This window comes from Lineus longissimus, chromosome 19 (assembly GCF_910592395.1).
Source record: "Lineus longissimus chromosome 19, tnLinLong1.2, whole genome shotgun sequence".
Taxonomy (NCBI): domain Eukaryota; kingdom Metazoa; phylum Nemertea; class Pilidiophora; order Heteronemertea; family Lineidae; genus Lineus; species Lineus longissimus.
Window position 1 is genome coordinate 3,158,816 of NC_088326.1, and position 21,865 is coordinate 3,180,680.

General features: G+C 43.8%; 2 protein-coding genes across 5 annotated transcripts in view; both read right to left on the bottom strand.

Moving 5' to 3' along the window:
• Positions 1 to 1,085: 1,085 nt before the first annotated feature.
• LOC135503406 (uncharacterized) lies at positions 1,086 to 2,543 on the bottom strand. The gene has a single exon (XM_064796967.1). The coding sequence runs from the start codon at positions 2,541 to 2,543 to the stop codon at positions 1,086 to 1,088; it is 1,458 nt and encodes a 485-aa protein (XP_064653037.1).
• A 638-nt stretch (positions 2,544 to 3,181) lies between these two features.
• The window catches only part of LOC135503305 (lens fiber major intrinsic protein-like), a 28,622-nt gene continuing 9,938 nt past the window's right edge, over positions 3,182 to 21,865 (bottom strand). For all 4 annotated transcript variants that reach the window (XM_064796820.1, XM_064796819.1, XM_064796821.1 and 1 more), the window contains exons 3-6: positions 9,529 to 9,733; positions 9,228 to 9,308; positions 4,755 to 4,875; positions 3,182 to 4,254 (exon numbers count right to left, since the gene is read on the bottom strand). In XM_064796820.1, the coding sequence (XP_064652890.1) occupies positions 3,872 to 4,254; positions 4,755 to 4,875; positions 9,228 to 9,308; positions 9,529 to 9,733 (790 nt within the window). In that variant the 3' untranslated portion in view covers positions 3,182 to 3,871. The remainder of the gene's footprint in view (positions 4,255 to 4,754; positions 4,876 to 9,227; positions 9,309 to 9,528; positions 9,734 to 21,865) is intronic.

Below are 21,865 nucleotides of genomic sequence, written 5' to 3' on the forward strand. Positions count from 1 at the left end.
ATAGTTCTCACGAGTAAAATGGTCTCCTGGCAATATCGGTTTTTTTTAGGAAGGGCATATAGAGGGGGAATTCGCTAGTTTAGGCCTTTGTGGATATAAACAGATGCTCCAGGTAAATATTGAATCTAATGTACAGTGGTTACTGGGCTCTGAGGAAATACTTTGTCAGGAGGCTTCTCTGTAGATATTCAGGTACTCTAAACAAAGTGTGAAGCAGTCTAGAGGTCATATACGCCCCATCCCAAAATCCGTGTTAATGTGAAAATATATCCCAAAGTGATATTGAATTGTCATTAGGGACCCAAAACAAGCTGAATAACATGAATGTGCAGTTTGTCCTACTGCCAGAAGTATATCCCGGTTCTCTGGGATTAAAATAATTGTAACTAAAATAATAATATAGAACTATTTACAGCATTCAGGCGGCAACGGCACGAGGCAAACCCGTCGCCGCCAAGCACATCAAAAGCTACAATAGGCTGTTTGCGAAAATACTTTTCGGTCATTTGGAGAGTGCCCTTTTCACAGGCAACTGGATACCTTGACATAAAATCTAAATTATCACCAAAATCATTTAAAATGCCATGAACGACAACTTCGGCTTCAAGTAAATTGCTTGAATAAGTGGGTTAGTGGTTATTTTCATGTCATGGTAACTCCAGTTGCCTCTGAAAAAGCCATTTTCGAAATGGCCGAAAGTTATTTTCGCAAACCAACTATGCAAGGTAACGGACGCCACCATTGTCAATAGTATCGAATACGTATTTTTTTAAAATCGTATCGGACCGTTCAAACATGTCAAAAGCACTATGCTGTGTTATTGATTGCAGATACAGCGCATGTCAAAAATTTCACTTCGTGTTCGTGTAATCTTTTTTAATTTATGTTTTAAAAACCGTCATATTAAAAGCAAAAGAATGATTCAGATCAAATGCAAATTCATTTTTTTGTTACGCACTGTTTTTAAAAAATATCTCGTAGCACAATTGTCTGTTTCATGTCATCATGGCTTAATTTCCTATGCGTTCATTTGGTACGACGACACGGCAACATCGGGCAATAATCAGTCTGAAATGCCACAATCGCTAAAACTGATACATCCCAGTAAGTCCACCTTGCACCAACAATTCCATCAGTTCATTCCCAACTCGTTGCGTTTCGAATTTCGACGCCACTGGTTCAAAACTATATTCACCACCGAAGTCGGTTGTTTCGACTTCCACGTACGTCTTCCGATCCTCGTTATCCACACTTCGGAAAGAATCGGAAAATGACGAATTACCCAATCCTGTGACGTCGATGGAAGAATTCGGTGACGTAGAGTGCTGATTTGGTGACGTGACATTGCATTTTCTGTTGTTTTCCTCCTCGCGATTGCGCAATGTCGTGTACGCGTAAGGTGACGTCTGCACGTAAGCAGGATGTACGGCTGGCGTGTTCTGGTCGTAGTGACGCCCCATGGTGAAATTCTGAGCTATATCCGGTATCATAGAAGAGAAATCGTATCCACAACTGTAAGAATTGTCCGTATTTCCATAGAGGTGAGAAAATGGACGTGCTTCGAATTGCTGAAAGGGTGCAACAGGGCTGTATGCGAATTTTGGGACGCGCACATTGCTAATATCTCCATTCGGCGTGTACGAATTCGGCTCCAATTTGACCCGCTTCATTGGCTGAGACGTGTGGTCGGGACTTCCGGTCCTTTGTTCGTTATTGCAGCTTCGTACTTCCGGGTCCCGTTTTGGCGCTTGCTGCTCCTTGGCGAAGGTTGTGGTTGTTTCTGGTGTAAGCGACGTCTTAATGGCGGACAAAACCAGGGCGAGTGTCTTTGCAACGTTGGTCCAGAATGCTTCGGCGTTGACTTGCGTGAAGGCACACTTGAGATTGTTTGCACCGTTACTGTCCAAATTAACCCGATAGCCACCTTCAGCGAACTTTACCAAGCACTCGGGAACCAGCGTCCAAAGATAAACGGGCCGGTTCAGAACTCCAGCAGTCTTCATACTGCGGCTGACACCCAACTTCGTAAAGCATTTCGTTTTGGACAGACTGTGACGTATGGCGTTCTTCCAGAAGCCCTTCTTCGTGTGTTTGTAGAAGAGATACTTCTCTCGTATGTAGCTATAGACCTCCTGGATCGGGCGGCAGTAGTTTGGTGACCGTAGAATCGCCATCATAAGAAGCTCGGTATACGAATAGTTCGGCTTAACATCCGGGTGATTCACGGGCTCCAACTTCCCGTAAATGTCTAAAAACTTGTTGATGTGTCTCGACAAATTCTCGTGGTCGTCAGGGGAAAGCGGCGTCTCGACGTAGTTCTGCTTCAGCCGTGGCGACGCCGACGACTCCTGCTGGGATAGCGGCATGGCGGACATCGTTGTATTATTCCCCGATAGAGTTCGTAGTGGTTGTAGCTTCTGAATGACATCACGTCGTTCTGTCGCTTGCATGGTGGAAGGTTGCACGCTGGAGTTGGACATTACTTTTTGGTAGTTAGGTATCGCTTGATTCCGGGCGTCCTGTCTCGTTGCAGTGCTATACATGTTGTAGTTAGTTCGAGTGGACTTTTCAGAATGAATAATCCAAGATCGCGTCATTTGCCTTTTGTACGAGCCATGTCACTTTTCACATGACTCAAATCGCACCTCGAAATCTAACAATGAAAACACAGTTGTCATAATCCAATTAAGTTGTCATTTAAGTCTTTAATTTCTAAATCTTTTCTTCAAAGAATGTTTGGCCCTAATTACCCACTCAGTTAACTCTCCGATCTAAACGCAATCCTCTTTTGACACATGTTTAATCCAAATTACTAATTACTAATTGGTGAATTGCGATGGTGTACGTGTTGCTTGTTGTTATTTTTGTTTATCAAACTTGGGATTAATTGGTTAGACTTTTAAGATTGATCAAGTGGCATAGTGCCTTTGCGTCTGCTTCTTCTGCCCGCTCTGTCAGAATGACGTCATTGGGAATACAAAAGGCCAATAGGCTCACTCAAAAAAAAATTCCGTAGCTAAACCTCATCTTCAGTGTTGAACCCTTATATCCAATAGTGAAGTAAGTTATTTTCGACGGAGCAAGGAAACATCAAACATACATTCGCTAATGTGACATGTCGAGGTTTGAATCGTTGCCCAGTAGGTTCATTCAAACTCAGAATGCAAAATTGTTCCAATTATCATTAAAATCATAGCAATTAAGCTGTTGTATGAAATGTTGACAAGTTATTGAGTAAATGAGTCGTAATTGACACCTAATTGATATGGAAGTTGTTTCGTGCAGCAGAGGGGCAGGTGTTACGCAGAGAGGTACGTTTCAATTTTTGTGTTGAGCGCTCCCTATTAAGCTTTGACGGGAAGAGTCAGAAACTGAAACGCCTGGGTGCAACTAAAAACGCTGGGCCCATTTTGCGTCAGTGTTGCCCAAAGAACGAATGCTTTTTGCCCAAACTGGGACTTCCTGACACGTATTGATCAATCTGAAGAGAGCTTGTTCGTCACAGACAGCACGGCCATGGTCACATACGGGGATTTTGATTGGTCAAAGCTTATCACCTGACAAGGAGTGCGAGGAAAGTGGCGAATGGCAAGAACAAAACAGACCTCAGGCGTGCAAGCACCAATGTTCCATCGTGAAAGAAAAACACCTTGATTTACACTTAACATTTATTGCATTCGTTGTTTACAATTGTTCACATTCCAGTAAAGTTCTCACTACAAGAAAATGCAAAAGACTATTAAAGAGGGAATAGGCAGGAGCTGGTTGGTTTGGTTGGTCTAGTTGCGCCGCCCTTAAACACTTAGAAATGTTGATATTTAAAAAAATAATCCTTGTCTGTTTACATCGTTGTTTTGACCACGCCAGCTCGTCAATATTTCAGGTCACTGTCGACCTCGACCTCCACTTCCCCACCACAAGCACCCATTGGCTCATCATAATGAGGCTCTTCAACCTCAGCCTCATCCCTAGGCAATGTCAAGTCCTCTTCCACTTCCTCTTGTAACCCCTGTAAATCCTGGATGGTTTCGTCCTGTGGGAAGTGTTCACTGTGACTAGTGGACGTGATTATTGTGTCGGGGGATTGCAGCCTGTCCATTTCGTAGTCGTATTGCGGCGCGGTGTCGTATGCGTATCCGCGGTTCTCGTGACCGTTCCCCGAAAGAAGACGAGACGTGAAACTGCGAGACCGGCGGAACTTTGCTTTGTTGTTGTTGTAGACGAAGCTATTGCAGGATGTTGGTGTAACAGGTTCTGGAAAAGAAGTCACACTCAAATAGTGATATTTTGCATGCACGCGATATCCCCTTCAGTTAAGCTCTTAGGTTAAACGCCGAGTAAAGTTAACGCCAGTGCTAGTGACCAAACTAGTTTTGAATAACTTGACCCTGGCCTCTTTGCCATTGCTTGCATTATCGTCGCGCCTCTCTGGTACCCGGGGAATCGAAAGTGTTGGAGAAGTTTGGTGCCAAGAACTGGCATTGGGCAAAGTGCTAATCATATCTCCAAACTCCGTATGTTGGTGTTATAGAATGCCATCAATGCAAACGAAACTGTCAACAAAGGAATCGATGCGAATGATTGAGACGATCATCATGCTATTCTTCAACACTTTTGGTTTATGTTACATCCAACGATTACCGGTTATTTCACCCGTGACGACCGATGTGACCTTTTCATCGCTCATCGCAGCGACAATTGTCGAAGGTCGCAGCAACTCGATCGCTTGTTTGAGGTACGTGTTTAACACTTACCGGTGACGAGAAGTTCCGTAGACTGTTTTAGAGACTGCCTGCCTCGTTTTGATGGATCAAATACATATTCATAGAGCAGACCAGCAATGCAGCCACCCAGCAGTGGGCCTACCCAAAACACCTGCAAGAGGAGGCGACATGTTATTCGATAGACTACCCAAAACACCTGCAAGTAGAAGCGACATGCTATTCATAGACTACCCAAAACACCTGCAAGTAGAAGCGACATGCTATTCATAGACTACCCAAAACACCTGCAGGTAGAAGCGACATGCTATTCGTAGACTACCCAAAACACCTGCAAGTAGAAGCGACATGCTATTCATAGACTACCCAAAACACCTGCAAGTAGAAGCGACATGTTATTCATTGACTACCCAAAACACCTGCAGGTAGAAGCGACATGTTATTCATAGACTACACTCTTAGAAATAAAGTTACGAATATGAATACGAATATGCAAGCTGTAGAAGTTTTGGTTAAAGGACAATAGGGAGTTTTCGCAAATCCCCGGAAACACCAACGTGAACACCTATCTCTCATTGTTCGACCTCGTGATAACGAAGGGGAACAATGGGATAGGCATTACGTTTCGGGGGCATTGCGAAAACTCCCTAATAATAATGCATAATTCCGCGAGTTCATTAAGCTCGCCACACAAATCCATGTCTAATTAAAATCAATCTCGCCCTGGCTCCACAGCGACGAGAAGACTAGCCTCTGTGGTCCCACATGTTGATAGAGGATTTAGTGCAGATCCGGAAGACTGGGTCCAATCGACTTGGGATGATACGGACGACCTCAGGACTCGGCTAGTAATCAGAGAGATTTGGAATCGTTCTGACTTCAGTTGGGAACAACGGCTTGAACCGTATACGAGTGAGCCGGGCCGTGGCTGAAAAGGTGGCACCGAGACAAGCGATGACATGCAGTAACCACGCCGTTCGAGTCAACCCGAACGTTACGAAACCGACTCAGTACATCATTGGCGCGAGACAAACGCCATCTGAGTTTGTAACTCCAGAGTCTTTCAATAATTGATTGAACGATTCTGGTAAGATGAATACCTTAACGGAACAAGTGAGCCTTTTTCCTCTCGCGAGAAGCACTGAGAAACCTATATATAGATCGGTCCCGTTTTGATGTTGTTGTAATTTGTCAACTTTTGCGCAAAGTAATTATCTTTGGTCCACAGTGCCTTGAAAAAGGAATCCGCACTGTCGATATTTCAATTAAAAGTCGCTAATCAACACCGCACTTCGTTAGCGACGTCTGTTGCACAGAAATTGCAAAACTCCCCAACTCAAAGCAACCGGAAATTACAAAAGTGTCATGGCAGCTTCAATCACACATCAGAAGTTTTACGCGCCGCATTCCCTCAGTTGCGCAGAATGAAAAACAACTCATTCGATTTGTCAGTGCAAAGGGGAAATTGCTACGGAAACCACGTAAAAAGAATTCATCATATTCCTCATTTTCTTGACAGCGAAGCTGCCTCTCATCTTGATCAAATCATACTCATCACTGCTCCGGAGTTTGCAGAAAAAAGCCACACGCAGATCTTCATCCGGGTCTCGAATCAAATCAAAATATGATCATGGCGTCGTCTGCCAGCCACCGAGAGAGGAGTTTTTTGTTTCTTTCATTGTTAGTGAACAGAGATGCGTTTATATTAAAAGACTCTGCTATTATCAATTGGATTTAATAAAGATTAGCATTTATACATTTTTGCTGGTATCTGCTACGACATTTATTGTTTATACCAGTTTAGAAACGGTCATTGCCAAGATAAAGGTTGGGGGGTACTTTTTCTTGTAATCTGTATTACTGCAGGCTATCGCTATAATTGGGTTCGCAGGCCGATTTCGCCAGGTCAACCTTTTGGAGAAGGCAGCTGAAAGCCTCGGGACATTCAATAGAAATAACACAAGTGCCCCGCTAAAAAACAGCTGACGCCTAAAGCATTGCTATGGGTCTGATATGTGACCGCATAGAAAGGACTCGAAGGATAAATTATATCATATTCTTGGGCATATTCTAACCTAAACCGAGTCAATACCTTGAAAAGAAATCTTGGTCGAAAGTGTCTTGGGCTTACTTGCTGACACCGAGGTTAAAACAACCTCTCCAATCTAATTCAATCTCCGCGCCGCGAAAAACCCGGTGTTGCGTAAAATTACTCAAATTGTTTACAATCTTTTTCAAAGATACCGCTGAATTGTGCCAATAAAGCAAGATTCCGTTACGATAGCAAGCGCCCGGGGAAAATAATGTACTTTTAAAAAGTTTTTATCTCTTTTCATGAAAGCATTGAATCTGTTCGACGGCACAATCGTGATTCCCGCAGATATTGACTTCGTTTCGAGATTTTTTCACCTATTCTTCACAACTAAATTGCTTTTCAAAACATTGACGACAGACTTTTGACGATGTCGTGCTTTCTGGTTCGCTTTATTAAACCGCAAGCTGGGATTTTTTTCATCTCTCGGCGCCCGAAATAACCACGTCATGCAGGTCTTATTGCTGCCCGTATTCCATTTCACGACTGAAAAAAATGGCACTTCGCGCAAAACAAGCCGAAAAATGGCCGGAAAATTTGTCATTATTTCACGCTCGAATGGCCAGCTCTTGGCCATGCTTTACGACCGCCTATCTATCATACGATGAAGTGGCGTATAGTAAATGGGATTAGGTGCAGTCAAATTCGAATCCAGTGCTTAGGTCCAGAGTACTATCGTTCTATCTTGATAGTTTTAATCATTGCTCTGCTGATATACAGTCACGAGAGGAAATGACCTGCCAGCCTTACTCAGGACCGACTGTTATCTTACGGAAGGCGTTGACGTCCAAGCAGTGATGATAACAAAGCGGTATTGCCAGCAGGGCGTGCTGCGATAGTCAGACGACCAACCGCCATTGAGGCGGGGGTGGAAGGGGGGAGGGCGGTAAGCTATTCATAACAGCAGTACCGAAACGTCAACGTGAACGCCTATCGCATTTGAAAACACTGGAATCACGTCCCATTTCATTCCGGCAACTCCGTGACTCACGTACTTTTAATCTTGTTGGTATCTCAACCATAGGATATTACATCCGCACATTCGTCGGAGACATAACATAGGATACACCACCAGTCTGTGTCCCATGATGACAAACATTGATAAGAATATATCCCAAGATGGCAGATTTCGAGATAGCCTTGACGTGCATTGTGTGCAAAATGGGCTGCGGTGCAACCGGGAACTGGAACACATCCCAACGGTATCTGCAGCCGCTTATCTAAATTAACTAAAGACGGAAGGCGACTTTGGGGCCCTGGACAATTTTTCATTTCCGACCTCGTGGTGCCTGGGTCATAACTAGAATGAGTAAACACTCAAAGATTATTTACAAGTCGCATATTTTGCGGAGGCTGGCTCCAAGAAGCGCAATTCCAATGTAATGGCCGTTGGCCGGGCCGGCGTATGATCACCCTGGATTATCAGCTCTGCTCGGCGTGATTTGTCCCTTAGAAACTGGACGTTCCTCGACTCATTAACCCTTTCATTGCCAAGAAGCGTTTGACCAAATTGAAAATAATAACAACTTCAAAGGGTACCTAAACCCTATCACATAAGTATTCATTGGAAAGCTCTCGACGAGTGCCAATGTGACATGGTTTCAATAGTATTTCAGATTTTCAGACATTTTTATATTGAGCAAAATCGTCCGTCACTGGCAGTGAAAGGGTTAAGGGAACAAACTCTGAGGAGCAAATTGCACCAAGCATAGCTCACTGTGCAGGGTGATGATGGAAAATCCGTTCTTATCTTCTTTACATGATCACCAAACACTCGCCTCGGGCTAATACCACCAGTGTGTGTCGTTCAATACTCCGATACCATTTACGAGAAACGAGAAAAATTCATGAACATTTCTGTGTTTTCTTTTATTAAAAGGGTTAATAATATTTCGTTGTCTAGTTTTCCAAGTGTTATTTGATTGATTGACAGCTGTCACGTGATATGATCAATTTGCCATCGCATTCGAATCTCACCATCGGCGCGAGGACGCCATATCGATTGAACAGTGAGATGTTTAATACGATAGTCGTGATAGTGTAATCCTGTCCCGAATAGAGAGGTTGCGATCTTTAACCTCTCAGTAAACGTCATTCGAGTGGTGGATTAGAATCTAGGATGGCCCATCATTGAATTTATGATGGGACTTACCCGATACTAGCGTCCGATACTAGCTTCCGGAACTTATTGTGCGTTCATCTCAAGTAACTTGGATACTAACTGATACAGGCACAGTGCGTACTGAAAGCTATCGAATCCTCGGACAAAATTATGAAAAAGGTGTTACTCGTATTTTTTTTCACGGCTCCCGTTGCGTAACGGCCGGCCCCGTTGCGTAACGTTGTGTTTGAGGTCTGGGCAGTTGGCCCGAGGTACAAGAAAAATAATAATAAGTTGACGGGACGGGACTCACCCATTGGTCTTTCCAGCAGCTTGTGATGAACGCAGGGCCTAGCGCCCGAGCGGGATTGATAGCAGAATTGGAATAATGCGTCTGAAATAAAAAGAGAATTGGTAATGAATGTCAAGTGCTTTTAGACTCACAGTATGAAACGCTAGAACTTATATTTGATAGAATCGCCATGTGGATACTAATGCTAATTTTACAGCGGTCTTCATCTACGCACATGCCAACTCTTCGGTCTCGTACCTCGTTTCTGTTTCGTTTCGTTTCTGTTTCGTTCCGTGTTTTCAGACACCCAAACTTTACCTACCCCTACGAGATGTCCCAACATCATGGAGAGCCCCACAGCTAGCGGCTGGCTGCCTAATGTAGGCCGATTTGGATCCACTGTGGCGAAAAATGTTAGCACGAATAAAAATGTTGTGATGAAATGAATGCCGAGGCTCTGTATTATTGTGACGTCATCGCCCATTGTTGCTACTCCCATGTCTCCGCGGAATTTCGATGGTACCATCCTGAAAAAGAAAAAATATGCAAAGATTTTCATATGAGCCCAATATTGCTGTGATTCTTGCATTATTGAATTCGATCTTGTTGTTTTAAAGAACAAGAGCCACACATTTGAAGTGCTGTGACGTTGCAAGCCAGACAATGCCTCCACTGGTCCGCCCACAAATATTCGATGGCGCCATTCTGCAAGAATATACTTGGCAAGAACAAACTCAGTGCCAGGTTGTTAAACAAAATTTAATCACTGAAACTTGCTGTAAATTCTATTAAATCCGACATAGATTTTCCTCGGAGGAGGCCCGCCTAACGGAACGAACAGAACAACCGCATTGGTTATCTCAAATAAAACACAACACAAATAATTTGTTTTTAAAGTTTATGACAAATTAATTATGTTTTTTTTATCAAAAGGCAGAGCCTTCTGATAGACTTGGGTCTTGCTATACGAAGCTAAATGAATTAAAAGAGTATTATATTGGTTCCCGCTGTCGGTCGGTTGGTGCGAGAAGACCGAAACAATTAGGTCAGGGCCCGCAGCTGGCTGGCGAGACGAACAGAACACCCAGGCTTCACGGAGGTGAATACAGTGCACTTCCTGAAAACGGATCAATGTGGCAAGTTCTTGCTGTTCTGTTTCCAGGGGCGAGAAGACCCTCTTGCTTCCAACTCAGTGGTCGGCCATGGTTCGATGCAAGTACGGCCCACCATCAGATAGCCAGATTTCCGGGGGGTCCGGTTGGATCACTGAGCAGAAAGGAGATCGTAGGGGCGGTCAACAAAATTCTTCCTCTTCGAAGTCCAAGTCCTCAAGAACCATCATCTGACTCGAAAGTTGCCGTCCGGCCAAGGACTTCCGCACGCAATGGCTGTCCTCCAGGGTTTGACCAATTCGTGACTGGACCTCTTTCAGCTTCTTAGGCCAACTTAGCCCCGGGCGGCGTGGACGTGATCTAACCTCAGCAATAGCGGGTTCTTGGCTTGCACCTGCCCTACTAGCAGCGGGTCGCTCTACCGACCAGGCCTTGATGGGTTTTGGGGCTGGCCCGGCCACTTCATTCGCCTCTTTAAGAAGATCCTCCAGATCGATATATTCCAGGGATTCTCGTCTGTCATTCTCCGTGACACTGGGAGACAGCAAACCTTTTTGGTACAGCCTTACATCCGCTACACGTTCGGTGCTGTACCTTCGTTCTTCTACTGATTCCTCCATGGAGGAATAACTCCAAGACTGAGTTAAAACGTCCTCCTGGTAGGAGTGCAGATCAGCAAGACACTCCATGCTGTCACTCCTTCTGCCATAGTAACAATCTTCAGCGAATTCTTTATCGTAAGCGGTCTTGACATCTACCCTGTTCTTCTTAGCCGACCTCGGCCTGGCTTTCTTCAATGCAGTAGCATTCTCTCTCCTCTCCTGCTTCTTAAACGGAACAACCTTAGACTTATTGCAGCCCATTGTCCCACAATCTTTCCAAATTTATTATAAAACGATCAAAAATGGTGGTGATGGAAAACAAAAGTTTGGTTGTTATGGCGCGCTCGAAGCCGTTGTGATGTCGTGACGTCATTTATTCAATGACGTCATAAACTTCGTTTCGCCATGACGTCACGCAAGTCATGCGCCGAAAATCGGTGCAGATTTTCGGTGATGATTATGTAAGGCGAATTTTCAGAAAAATAGCGTAGTTTATAAATTCGATCATGCTATGTCACAACGCCTACGTCCATTTTTGCGCATTTCTGATTGGATCGATTAACTTCTTACAAAAGAACTACCAACCTGCATGGGTCTATCAAACTACTATCCTCTAAATGTCAATAAAGTGCCCTCAATATTGCCACAAGAGCTCTTCCAAAAAGGCACCCATAATGGCCGAGAAACTTTCAAGGGTCATCCATGTCATAACCAGCTAACTGTCAAACTTTCAAATCACTTATCGGAGCACTTCGAGTCCATAGCAACGCAACAACAAGCTCAGCAGGTAAGGGACCGTCTCAAGGTAAAAATTATTGATGCCAACAAATAAAGTTTGGTCTCTCTCCCAGCCGCCTCGATAAATTAAGTTCCGCTTGAATAAAGCGCCGACACAACCAAATGAAAACCCAAAAGCACTTTCGTTACGCTAAACGCGAACACAAAGTGTGGCAACTATGATATTTGAGATGGCCCCTTACCTTGGCTCTTGTTTATCGTCTGAGTAGCGGACTCGAAGTGCTTTTTGTCGTTTAGGATTTTGTGGCAATTTCTGAGGAGATTAATATGCATTTTCTCCAGGTTTTGAAGACGACGGTTAACGATTTTATAATTTGTTTGAACTTTCGATGGAATATGCTACAAAAGACAGCAGTTGCTTTAAAAAGGGTGAGGCCGGTCGTATTATTACAACGTACTGGTGGTCCAGGAGTAGACGATTCTATTATGTGGTTTTAATCGCTGGGGTAATAAAAGTCATGCAGGGCCTCTATGGAACCCTACACCACAATCCGTCGGAATACAATAGGATCGGACACTTTTTCAATAGGGACATTTTCTACTTCTACACCGGAATCTTTTCTTTTTTGTCATCACGGTAGTGATTGGAAAAGATGTTAGCAAACAGACAACGGGAATGCCATCTTGAGTCAACACCCCCAGAAGTAGATGATGGGGCGAGAACACGCTGAAAGCTGTCTCAAGTATTTGAGCTTCTAATGGTGGAAGTAGATAGCGGGCTGTTTGTTCGGGGTATTCAGTCGAAAAAGCTGGATCACTGGACTCCTGCATTTACTGGATTGTGACTCATGAATCACCACCGCCTGGAATGCTGTAGCAGGCACTGCATGCTATACTGTATATCGTGAAGGTTCCAATACTCAGCCTCATGCTGTCATTATCTCATATGTCTAATCAAATGCCAAGACTCAAGCTCAAATGTCTAATCGAATGCCCAGACTCAAGTTCAGAATCGTTCGCACCTTGACTTAGGAAGTTGATCCGCTACAATACAAACCTTCTGTCAGCTTTGTAGTTCTTGTAGAACCGCCGGTAATAGTGTAAAAGCGGGTGTTGCCCCAGTGGACATTTTATTAAACAGGGGTTGGGAGGAGAGAGCGGGAGAGCCCGCGCCCATGTCAGACGGAGTCGTGGACTCTCTTCGATCTCTCCTCCGCTCCCCTACTTACAATAATGGGGGCACTGAGTTGGCCCTGACCAGGCTCTTACTGAAGAGTTTTTAAATTTCATTATATATCTTTTATGTACATATATGGCCCTGACCAGGCCTTTGCTCAAGTGATTTTAATTTACTATACTATGTACTGATAAGTTGAACTACTATGTACTGTCTTTGAATGTACTTGTATATTTCTTTTCCCCAATTATGGGGGTGCAATAAATATTATTATTATAGTTAGGCCAATTCTCTTGCGAAGCCGAGTCTGAGCTATCCTTGCTGGCAGTACCAGTGTGTGCACTTGAAGTACATAGTTAGGTAATAACAATCCATCCAGGCGGTGGTGATTCATGAGTCACAATCAAGTAAATCCAGTAAGTCCTATGATCCAGCTTTTTCGAATACCCGTTTGTTTGACGGGTTGATGGGATGACTGTGTCGCGTCCATCCGTATATACGATTTTTGTGATTGGAAAACTATACACGCAATCGGTCGAGGAAGGGTTAAAACCAATAAGACTCCATGTGCTATCAGCTGGTTCTATTTCCGCGCAATCTTTCCATCTCCCAGGATGCCCCTCCGGTCCTTCCTTATACATATTTTAAGAGTCAAACAGACCCCAAGGGCGACCTTTAAATATGCATAAATAGTGGTTATAGTTAAGTGAAGATGTTGTCTGGCCGGTGGAGCGTTCCCAAGGCGTCTTATAGCCCCTGGGTGATCTGGGATTGGATTACCATTCCCCAGTATTTCCGATTAAGGGGACATTAATCAGTGCGTAAGCCGCTGTAACTTTTCTTTCGATTTTTAGTCAAGATAGAGAGCTCTAGACGACCCAACGTAACGTGCACGTGTGGTCGATCGTGCACTGCGCTAGAAACCGTTAAATATCTCTCACGTGACGGGCGGAAGCCTCGGTGCCTCAATATGGTGGTTATACGTCGAGCAGTAAAGGTCAACCAACTGACAACTCTATATAGGAATCATGCCACTAAATGACAATGAGTATCGACTAAGAACGGCCACTATTCCAAGCGACGACGCCATCCGACATCTTCCGTGTGCAAATGCCCCACCTTGCTCAAGGAAGGACTGCAATTTCCTGATAAATATTCCCCCATTGTAACCATTGATTAGGTGGGTACCTAAGGGAAGCTTGAACGTCGAGAATACTGGAGAAAATAAATTGCCTTACTTTGGAAATATATTTGAAAATATGTGATCCGGTTGATAAGGATAGTGTCAGGGGAGCGTATATTTCTGATGGCTGATTTTCGTCATTGGAAATGAGGCAAGAAAATATAGCCATGCGGTGTAACACTTTGTTACAAAGAGTGGGGCAAACTGACCTGTCGAGAGAGACTACAGAGGGTATTGACTTGTTATAATGTTCGGTCTTGGGGGTCGCGAAAGTCCACAGTCACTGCGGGTGATCCGGTTGACCGAGGATGTAAGTTAGCAGTGACCTTGTTGATCATGACCTCGGTGTCAGGGGAAATTAATGTTGACTTCAGTGACAGACTGACCTCCGTCATTAAAGCGCCTTGCAAACGAAAGTTTTTTATCGCTGATTCGCCGCGATGAGCAATAAAAAGACCGCTTGTCTGCGAAAAAAACGGACAACCGATATAGTGATCGCCACTTCTTGTCGATGAACATCGCTAAGGAGACATTTTGTCCCAAGCGATCATGACCGGAAGTCGCAGCAATTAAAATCGCGTGTTTGCGGGCTGCTTGGAAACAGGAGAGCACGCTATTCGAAGAATTGCCCAACTCAAGCACGAGTGGAAAAAAATCCTCAGCGGTGGGATCAGTTCTTTGGTTCAGTGAGTCAATTCAGTCGAGGGAATTAACAACACAGAGGTTACGGGATACATTTAATTGATTTTAGGAAGTAACTTTGCAGTTAATGACTGGGGTGGCGTATTCATTAAGAGATAATGACACGACACTGAATGGTGGCCACACGCAGCGTTCCATTGAGAGCGCACGGAACAGATCCGCAAAAGCAGACACAGTTTATTGTCTCTGATGAAAATATAGTATAGGGTTGGACTCAGGGCCCGGTTGTTCGAAAATAGCGTGTAAGCTCAGAGCATCATATTGACATGCTGTTATATGTGCATTGATGCACATGTACCGAAGTGTACCGACATGTTAACATGATTTCTAACAACCGGGCCAGGGGGATTAATAATGAGGGTGAATTCGCCCCGAAATTAGGGGAAAATAGAGTTGAGAAAATAAATGTCAAGTAAATAACAAATAACTTAATAGAAATTAATGAGGGTGAATTAATAATGAGGGTGAATTCGCCCCGAAATAAGGGGAAAATAGAATTGAGAAAATAAATGTCAAGTAAATAACAAATAACTTAATAGAAATTAAAAGTCGTTTAAAAAAACATTCGCCACTTTCCTCAGGCAGAAATCATGTAGAAATTCCTGCCAGGTGACAGGTTTAGACCAATCAAAACCCCGTATATGGCCGTGCTGTCCGAAAAATCATGATAGCTCTCTTCTGATTGGTCGATTCATGTCACGAAGTCCCAAGCTGCTTGAGGAAAGTGGCGAATGCACGAGGCAGGGCAGTCGTATCTCATAGCAGACTGAAACAGCCATTTATTTGGCCATATTATCTATTTTCCTCTATCGTGTCACGGGTTAATGCCTCAGCCAATGTATGGCCTGATCTCGATTCGGCCGAATTACCCACTCCCAGCTGAACAAACGATGAGAAGGCATCGCGCTCCGTTTAGCATTCAATAATCTCCTCATCAACCCCACATATATATCACAAGCTGGGATCACAAATTGACCAATCATGATGAATGCACGGTTCAAATCAACCAATCAAACGGCTACATGGTTCAAATCGACCAATCAGAAATTGCATACGTGATGCAGATGCTTACCACGTGTATAGCCTTCCGCAAAGTAATCGAATAATCCTGATGGGTACACGGTTCAAATTGACCAATCAAAAAACAACATGGTTCAAATCGACCAATCAGATTAAATACGTGATGCGGATGCGCTCTGTTTTATCGCATCTTCGGGATATTGTAGCTTTCCGCGCAGTAATTGATCAATCGATAAATACACACTTCAAATCAACGAAGCAGACGTCGCCATCGTTCATATCAACCAGATTGAAGTCGTGATGACAGTGCCAGACAACAGTGCCGGCAGACAGCATACCACATCCTGCACCGTGATTTACGACAGAAGTTCTGGCCACAGACACCAATGTCGAGGGGAAACTGTGGAGAACACAGCATTACCTAGATACGACAAACCACTGTTTAGGCTGGTTGAATGCCGAAGAAGAAGAAAAAGTAGCCGTGATACCGCTTGGGCAATGTTTCGATATGATGCATCTACTTCTCGGGGTCTTGTAGCTATCCTCGGCGTAATAAAAACGAAAACGTACTCATCTCTCCGCCAAAAAGTATTGTTTGTGTAAAAAATAAAAAGCAATTTGTGTGGTAAAATCTCATTAAAAGTGCACGAGAAAAAGATAACGAAATTAGATCCCATACCAAAAACATGCTTCACTGATGATTTATTTGACGTGAAGTGCAATATCGTCGCCCGGGAAATCAGACGCTTTTTGGAAATGTTCGCGTGGAAACAGAAAAAAAGTGCGGCTTCCTAAAGCATCCTGTAAAGGCATGCTAAAATGTCAAGCAGACAATAATTCATGACTTGGCAATAAATGGCAACTCCATGTTATTTGATGAACATAGAATGCTTGAGTGTTTATATTCGATGTTCCCTTCAGTTGGGCTTTTGACGCGAGACACTTAAGACGAATTTCAAAGTTACGGAGGATTCAATAGCAATGAATTAAGAAGTACAAAATTACAAAATATCACGTCGTTTTCCATGCAACTGCATCTTCTTAGATATTAGCACCTCTCTCAGACATACGGAGAAACCTTTAACTTTATTATATTGCTAGTATTACATGTATATTGCTCGTATTAGTGTCAGTATTATTTAGTTTATTAAGTCGATTCATAGTTGTAGGAAAACAATTTCATTTCTTCAAGATGAGCATTAAATGCTCTTCCACGCTGATCTAGTACATATGTTAACCGGTTTCCAATTCCCAATGTTGATTACCATAACACAGTAATTTCAAGTAAAAAGCTGTCAGTCAAAATAATGCTCCAGTGCAATTATTTCAGCATGATGCCGGTGAGGGAAATTATTGCTGTTTTGATTAAAAATGTAAAAAAGGCGAAATCGCGAAAAGTTCACCTCCAGAGGTCACACGCTAATCCAATCAAAACGTTGCCGTCTCCACGTACAGCGGCATTCTCAAAAACAGACACCATTCAAGCAGACCGCCTCACCACACTACTATAACGGCGCCGGAGTATGGTACAGCGGCAGAATAACATCTAAAAAGGCAACTTCGTATCCAAAGAAACTCCGTTCCATTAATATTTTTCCACCCAATATTACTCGATTCATTCATTTAACAATAGGCTGCTGTGTTCCATCGATTGTAGCGCAGATTACACTCCGAGTACAACGGTTTCTGCGCGTAAATCATAGTCTAAGACAGCAAAGCATCGAATTCATTCATAGAATAAAATGTTGCTTGCTGCAGAATGATGTTGGATCTATCTGTCGCCGGGGAAGTGGCTGTCTGCGACGTGTATTAACCCATTTAATACGGGTCGAGTCACAGCGATAGTTATTCTAGGACACCTTCCCTGATACTCTGCTCACTTGTCAACAAGCAACGCAGAGCACGAGCTCGTTGTCAGTGTTGTCATTTGGCAGGGAAACAGGTAGATAAACCACAGATGGCCTCTGACAATGCTCGAGTCCCTCTTTGAGTCCCTCTCTCTCTTGGAGACAAGCCACATCTAGGCAATTATTATTGCCCCTACCCAATAAACTGATAGCCTTGTCTGGTATTAAGTGGCCTGGTCACTTTAGCCCTTGTCGTTCACTTGGGTTAGTCTTCAGATCTATCTGTCGCCGGGGAGACGGTTGTTTGTGATGTGGATTAACCCGCGACCTCTAGTGGTCGGGGGTCACAGCTGCAAGAGCTGGTTGCTTATTCTGGAGAAAGCTGTCTCGAGGTCGCGGTAGACATAGGCGTAAAGAGGGGTGTTGGTCCAATGATCAGTTTTGATGATACTTTCACTGATGGTTTCACACTTCGCGACATCTGCAAACAGCACCAGAAATCGTAGAATGAAATGGGTTAGACGCCATGGTCCTACAACATTTCATGGTATCCATTCCTTCACCATCAGCTTTTCTGTGGTCGATTGCCCATCATTAGCATCATTGGGTTTGCCTTTAGAGACAAATGCACCAGTCGACTGTATTCATCATTAACGTGGATTTCGCAAGACCAACCTTTCGGCCGACCTTTTACATTTTCTCGGACGGTGAAAACTAACCTTCTTATTTCCTGTTTATATTTCTGGCGCAGATCGGTCAGCGAGATACGGCCTGATGGGTTCTATTCAGAAACTCGAGTATGACCAGCATATCGAGCGTGTTTATGATGTTCAATGCTTCGGCAATGATTATGACAGTTTAACGGAAAATTATCATCTCAATAGATTTTAAATTGTATTTCAATATCGACAGAATGGACAAGGTAACGTCGTGTTGGAAAACAATTTGATACGAATTATGTGCATTTTCAAGCCAGAATGATTAAGATAGGTAAGATAAGATTGGACTGAGATGTACACCAATATATTTTCAGATACTTCGAAACATATTTGTCTCTTCAATGAAGAAATGTTAATATTGATGAGGTTTTATCGAGTTTCCTTCGACACGTTTTCAACTTCTCACGACTAGATGAGCAGCGACATCAATATCAACCGAAACATATCGACGACTTCAAGTGGGATTTGGATTATCAGCCTTTCAAGGCTGGGGTGTCATCTATCAAGAGAAAGTCCGTCAGTTACCAAATACAGATTTGATCCATGGCTTAAGCTTCTCATGGCTAAGATGAGCAAGGTCAGTACGCGATCGGACACCCGATAAAAATATCAATTTCAATATTGACAACTTCAAGTGCTATTTGCATTATCGGAAACTGCAGCTAAAAAGTTCCTCATGCTCCAAGGTAGAGGTGTTCTAAAAGAACAGTTTCCTCGCTCCCCATCGATATGATTGCTGGAGTGTTATCAGCAGATTAAGAAAACCCACAGGAAAGGAGGATTTCATACTTGTCGCATAGAGTGACTATGAGCCAACGTGTTTTAAGGTTCTCATCCCGGGGACAAGCAAGGGCAACAAATGTCAATTTATAGTTCATGTCAATTTGATTTAATGGTTAGAAGCCCAGTCACAATACATAAAGGGGTTAACATCTGACCAGCCATCCATCCCTGCAGCTTTAACAGGAAGCATTCAGCCAGGGGCAGTCATCAAATAGTGTAAGAGCCCATTATCGCCTGTAAGAAATGCCATTTACAGACGTATACAACGCGATTTATAGATTGTCGATAGTGATGTCCGTAGTTGATGGAGAGATCAGCCCCTATTAGCCGTGTCGACCCCATCAGCTGGGTGATTCCCCTGGTATGCCTGGCGATGTGGTGGCAAAATTACTGGGAAGAAGCCTACACTGTGTAAGAAGAACGGGTGTTGTTGATGCCAAGCCAAGCCTTACGTTATCAGATCCTAAGAAACTGACGACACTACTGCGACTCAGGGCATTGTCGACCCACTGCTGAGTACGTGGCACGAAGTCACTTTTCGGTTTCCCTTGCAACAGAATGTATTGGGAAGGTAGTCCCTGGCTATGGCGTGTCACGGCGAACTCTCCCTTAGACTCTAATGACAGCCACGTTGCAACCAGCCAAGGCAGCCAAGCCTAAGATTACCCTAAGAGTGCTCATCGTCTAGCATGAGATACCAAGGGCCGGCCCCTATAATCTAAAGAGCCGTTTCAAAGGATTAACCGGCGGCCATGCAATTCTGTTAGCTTTGTAATATCATCTGCATCGACAGTCGCAATTAAGTTCTGATGTTTCTCGCCTTTGCCGGTTAACGAATCGGCGGATCCAAGGTCGGTGCGTAGCTTTCATCGTCTGCACACGAAATGATGGCCAGGAATCCTAGACTTTTCAAAAGCGCGGCGCTGTAAGGCCGTAGCCAATCATCGCCGGCAGGTCTGGACAATCTTCCAATGCGAGGATAACAAGTATTTGCTCCGTAGGGCAAAAGTACGCTAACGTAGCTGGTCTATCATTAAGCAGCCGTTACTAATGGCGATGCTTGGAGATTCGTCTGTGGAGCAACAATCTCCATCTCCAACAGATCGACGTAGATCAGATTTCTGTGACAAAGATTGAACGTTTCCAAAATTATCTTGACAGGCCACAGTCCAATGGAGCCAAAAAGTGATACTTCGTATTCGGAAAGAGAGGCAACCAAATGGTGGAATGTCTGATACAGAGTCACGAGAGCACGCGCTATCGATGATAATGACCTAAATTATTGGTTGTCGATCAGTCAGTGCGATTTGATCCGGAACACCAGATAGTAGGCTAACGGTCGTCTACAGACCACATTACCATTGAGCAAGACATAACAAGAGTAACGCATGTCTGCAGACTAATTTGTTACAATTGAGGCCGTAATCCGATGCAGTCATCTCATTCCTGCAATGCTAACCGAAATGCCGAATAACAACTCTTCAGTTAAGATTGCATTGACCCGAGGGCCGTTTATCGTTACCTTCGGTGTATTCGATTTCGACTCGTATATTAATCAGAAAATGGAGTCAGAAAATGACGTCTTCCGAGACAAAATATGACTCTCGCGAGAACGGGATTGTATTGAGTACATCTGTAGTAAAAATGTCGGTGATACAGAGTCGCGTTCTGAACTTCTGGCTACCCCGGCTAACCAGACCTCCGATCCACGGATACAGACGGATACACGTATAATAAGTCGTACGTGATCTGTTGAAAGATGTTATTTCTCGGAAAGACTGGGAATGGGAATGGGGTCGTATACCTAAAGTCTCCCCCTGTTTTGGACAACCAAAAATGTAGTTACCGCCGTTCTGACGCCCGATCAAGGGGAGTTTACCGGCGGTGAAGAATGGACATACGCACAACGCCGGAAGATCGGCATGCTCTCCAGATCTCAATTCCAATTTCGATACCTGGTCAAAGCAATCAGGGTGATACGGCGACAAGAAACTCGGAAGAAGGTGTGAAGTCGATCGCAGTTAATCAAGTAATAGCTCCAAGCGCCGGTGAAGGATTCGATCAGCTTAGCTTGACCTCAAATATGATAACCCGTATAACTAATCTGGCAATTTTGGGTGGAGCGATGTGAGCTGTTGAGCTATTCTTCCTCGTCTTCGCTTCCTGTAGGAAATGGAGGTGTCATTATTCAACCTCGTATCTTAGTGGTTGAGACTGTCTTTTATACACTGCAATGGATAGGAAATATCTGTCTCACTCACTTTGGACGAGACTTGTTTACATCCAATTTCGTAAGTGATCTTTGGGGCGTGTTAAGGTTCCGACCAGTGGTTTAATTAATCGCGCGGTTGTTATGAGAATCAGACCGTGTTCCCCAAGGGGCGGCGTTGTCTTCTTCGTTATCTAGCGAATTGGTGGTTATTGATCAATTTCGAATAGCACTTCGGAAATACTCGGCAGTGTTCGGAATTTGACATCTTAGAGTATAAAAAGATGAAAGAAATCCGATTTTCTTGGCGGTTTTTTTCTGAAAATGTTTTATAACAACTGGACATCGTTTAGTCGAGTTGACACCAATCGTCAAAGACTTCGGTTCGCGAACCTTACGAAGAGCTACGAACGACGAAGTATGTAGTAGGAAAGTAGGAAGAAGACTTTATTTTATAGGCAAGTGCCTGGTTCCCGTTTCTTAGCTCAGATGGCAGCACCTGACAGTGACGAAAGGAGAATATTTAATATAACTTATCGACGACTTGCGAATGTTTCTTCGCCTAGT